The sequence below is a fragment of the Gavialis gangeticus genome, unplaced genomic scaffold (genome assembly GCF_001723915.1).
Source record: "Gavialis gangeticus isolate Ggan-Ray unplaced genomic scaffold, GavGan_comp1, whole genome shotgun sequence".
In the NCBI taxonomy this organism is placed as follows: Eukaryota; Metazoa; Chordata; order Crocodylia; family Gavialidae; genus Gavialis; species Gavialis gangeticus.
In genome coordinates, this window is record NW_017728996.1 from 5594644 (window position 1) to 5598792 (window position 4149).

The 4149-nt window shown below is 49.4% G+C and overlaps 1 protein-coding gene across 1 annotated transcript in view; it reads left to right on the forward strand.

Annotated features, from left to right (window-relative positions):
* The first annotated feature begins 681 nt into the window (after positions 1 to 681).
* TIPIN (TIMELESS interacting protein) overlaps positions 682 to 4149 on the forward strand; it is a 29954-nt gene continuing 26486 nt past the window's right edge. Inside the window, exons 1-2 of the mRNA XM_019503959.1 lie at positions 682 to 746; positions 1939 to 2088. Of these exons, the coding sequence (XP_019359504.1) occupies positions 1956 to 2088 (133 nt within the window). The 5' untranslated portion in view covers positions 682 to 746; positions 1939 to 1955. The remainder of the gene's footprint in view (positions 747 to 1938; positions 2089 to 4149) is intronic.

Here is a 4149-nt window from a genome sequence, read left to right on the forward strand (position 1 = left end):
GAAATCTCTGGGTTTATCTTGCGAGTCACGTTTGCGCAGCTATCAAGTGACACCCCACAATAGCTGGGAGAGGATCTCAAGTCACCCTGGGGTGCTGTGGCACTGACTGAGAACCACCGCCCGCTGTAGACCAATAGGACGCGACGGCTGGAAGGGATCTCAAGAGGGCACATAGGCTCCTGCTGTATTATGTACATCAGGCAATTAACTAATTCATCTCAACATAAATTTACGCTGACCACACCTATGAGGCAACTGTCAAGCCATAACAATCTCTGTCCAGCTATACAAAGAGCCAACCACCTACAAAGTTAGTGCTTGCAAACTTTATAGCTGGTTTCTATCCAGTTTTCACTGGATGTGGAGTCCACGATCCCTGCCCAAACCAACCGACCCAAGCGCAAATATGCAGGAACCACCCGCTTCTGCAGCTGCTAAACCCTGGCCACAACCAGCACCTAAATAGGAAGTGCCCGAGGCAGTGAGGGGGCACTGTCTGTATACTCCCCACACCAGGAGCCATCATTAGCTCCTCTCATCCCCAAGCCTGGGAAACCGACGGGATCATTGACCGTTGTCTTCGATCTGACAGGCCTCAGCACCAGCGCGCATGCGCCAGCGCGAGGCCACGCGGCCGCTCCTGCCGCGAGATCTCGCGAGATCTCGCGAGAGCGGGTGTTATCGCGAGCGTTCATCGGCACGGTTCTCCTGACTGGACTTGGCGGGAGCGTCTGTGGCGGTTGGAGGTATCGGTGGCTCCTGCTGCGCCGGGCGGGGGAAGGGGGGGGCCGGGGACAGCCCTTATGTCCCGCCGGGGCGCCCTAGGGGGTGGGGGGGTAGCGATTCTGCGGCTGCCTTTGCTGGGCGATGCTCGCCCTTCCGTGACTGGGGGCCGTTTGGGCCTCGTCCATCGCCGCGCCTCGCTCGTATTGGGGCTGGGGAGGGTGCCGGGCTTCACCGCAGCGGCGCTCAGCCGGGCCGGGAGCCTTTGAAGGATGCGAGGTGTGCTAGCTCCTGCCCAGGAGAAACCCAGAGGCCGCCCAGTGTATCTGTGGTAGCCGTGGTGGTCCGAGACGGAAAGAAATGCAACAACCTTGAACTCTGGGTTCCAAAATGACACCTCTCGTTATACCAACTGGGACGTGGCAAAAAATATCTTTTTTGGCAAGTTTGGAAGCTGCATTTTTGGCAAGCTTGAAAGCTCATTAGACCAACAGAGAAATTGCAGAAAATTTTTTTTTTTGTCAAGCTTGAAAGCTCATTAGACCACCTGAGAAATGTAAAAAATATATATATATTTTTGAGGGTTTCCCCCAGAGGTGGTACAGTCACCCATCCTGCCGATCTTCAAAAAGCATCCTGATGCCCGCTTTGCTGGGGTCATCTGACCTCAGCAGTCTTTCCTGCCCAAGTGCAGGGGGGCTGGGTTGTTGTTGTTTTCTTATTTGTTTGTTTAAACAACAGTTGCAGGTTAATTGGGTCCATCATTGTTGAAGCACAAGGAGTCATGTTAGAGATATTGGTGGGGGAAATATATATTTTCTCTAAAGGAAATGGTGATTTTTTTTTTTCTTTTGTCAAAACTTAAGTGTTTTCAGTTTTGGGAATTGTAACAGTCCTCCATGGAAAGTAGCTTGTCTGCAAAAGCATTTGTTTGGAAATTAGTTCTTCAGTCTGTCTATTCCCTGCCTCCTCTACTCCCCCAGCCCCTCATAAAAAAACTGAGCTGTAAAAAATGTTGACCAGCCTTTTGTATCTCAGTTTTAGACTACCTGGTGACATCTTGTAACCCACACACCCATTGGCAATATTCTCCATGAAAGCAGATATTTTCAAGGCAAAATATGAGTAGCTTGTAATAGGCCATTTCCTGTATGACAGTCTCTTCTTAGTACCCTTTCTTCTTCAGTGATTTGTAAGCTTGATATTCTCTTACAGGGGAAATAGCTGCGAAGATGGTAGATCCAGTTGAAGGCAACAGGCTTGATCTTCCTGATTATGAGCATACAGAAGATGAAACATTTCCACCTCTTCCACCACCTGCCTCTCCAGGGAGACATGATGATGAAGGGGCCCTAGCGAATGAAGGTGCATATTTACTAGAGTTACAGAAACCTTCCTCACAACATGGTTCGCTGTTTTTAAGATGCTTTTTTCCATTGATTATTTCTTAACTCTCTTACGTACACATTCTTTGGTTTTCAAATTTTCCCTTTTTTGAACTAAGAGTAGAATGTTACTGACTAGAAAATATAATGGTTTAGGTAAATGCAGAAACCTTTGTATGTGGGAAGGAGCTTCCAACTTGATTTTCGTAGACATTTAGACATTTGGGCTGGAAGGGACCCTGGAGGATCATTGAGTCCAGCCCTCTGCCCCATGGGCAGGAAGTCAGCAAGGATCATAGGATCCCAGCATGATAAGCATCCAAATGTGTCTTGAAGGTGTTCAAAGTGGGTGCTTGAACTGCCTCTGGTGGCAGTCTATTCCAAACCTTGGGGGCTCGGACAGTAAAGAAGTTCTTCCTTATGTGCAGCCTGAATCAGTTGTGGTGGCGTTTGCAACCGTTCAATTTATTCATCCCTTGGGGTGCTCTGGTGAACAGATCTTGATGAGCACCCCTGATAAACTTATAGGTGGCCACTAGATCACCCCTGAGCCTGCACTTTTTTAGGCTGAAGAGCCCCGTGGCTCTCAGCGTGTCATCATAAAGTCTGTTTTCCTGACCTCTGACCATGCGCATGGCTCTCCTCTGCACCCTCTCAAGCTCTTCCACATCCTTTTTGAATTGTGGAGCCCAAAACTTGATGCAGTACTCCAGCTGCAGCCTCACCAAAGCCAAGTACAAGGGGAGAATGACGTCCCGGGATTTGCTTGAGAAGCATCTATGGATGCAAGCCAGCGTTTTGCTCGCTTTTCTAGCTGCAGCATCACATTGAAGGCTCGTTTTCATCCTGTGGTCAGTCATGACCCCCAAGTCCCTTTCATCTGTAGTGCTAACCAGCGTAGCACTGCCGAGCCTATAAGTATGCTGCAGATTTTTCCTCCCAAGGTGGAGACCCTTGCATTTTTCGGTGTTGAACCCCATCAGGTTCTCATCTGCCCATTTCATGAGCCTGTCAGGATCTGCCTGGATCACCCCCTGTCCTCCAGTGTGGATGCTTTACCCCAGAGTTTGGTGTCGTCGGCAAACTTGGCCAGTCTGCTTCTGACACCAATGTCCACATCATTGATGTAGATGTTAAACGGTGTAGGCCCTAGCACAGAGCCTTGAGGGACCCTACTCATGACCACGCACCAAGACGATTGGCTTCCGTCAACCACCACCCTCTGGGTCCTACCACGGAGCCAATTCCCCAGCCAGCAGATCGTGGTGGACCTGAGGCCGCAGTTAGCCAGTTTTACCAAGAGGTGCTCATGGGATACCAAATCGAAGGCCTTTTTAAAGTCAAGATGTATGCCATCAATCTCTTCCCCCATGTCCAGGTGATAGGTCACCTGGTTGTAAAAGGAAATGAGATTGGTCAAGCAAGACCTAGCCACAACAAACCCCTTGCTGGGTATCCCTCAGGATATTGCTGTCAGCTAGTCTGTTAAGAATGGCCTCTTAGATAATCTTTTCCAAGACCTTGCCCAGGATAGAGGTTGGCTGATGGGTCTGTAGTTTGCCAGATCTACTTTCCTCCCTTGAAGATTGGCACGACATTGGCTTTCTTCCAATCTTCGGGCACTTCACCAGAGCACCAGGAGTTTTCAAAGATCTGTGCCAGGGGCTGAGCTATGATACTTGCCAGCTCAATGAGTACCCTTGGGTGTCAACCATGGGGGCTGGCTGACTTGAAGGTATCCAGCCTGTCAAGGTGTTCCTTCACAAGGTCAGCTCGATAGAAGGTAATGAATCTCCCTTGTTCGGGCCTCCCTGACCCACAGTAGGCAGGGGCATACCATGGGACTGGTGAAAAACTGAAGCAAAGTACCCATTTAGCACATTTGCTTTTTCATGGGCATTGGTTGTTAGTTGTCCTGTCTGGTTTAGCAGGGGTCCGGTGTCTCCCTTGCTTTTCCTCCAGCTCCCTGTGTATCTATAAAAGGACTTATTTTATCCTAGATATTTGTAGCTAGCTGGAGTTCCATCGTAGCCTTGGCTTT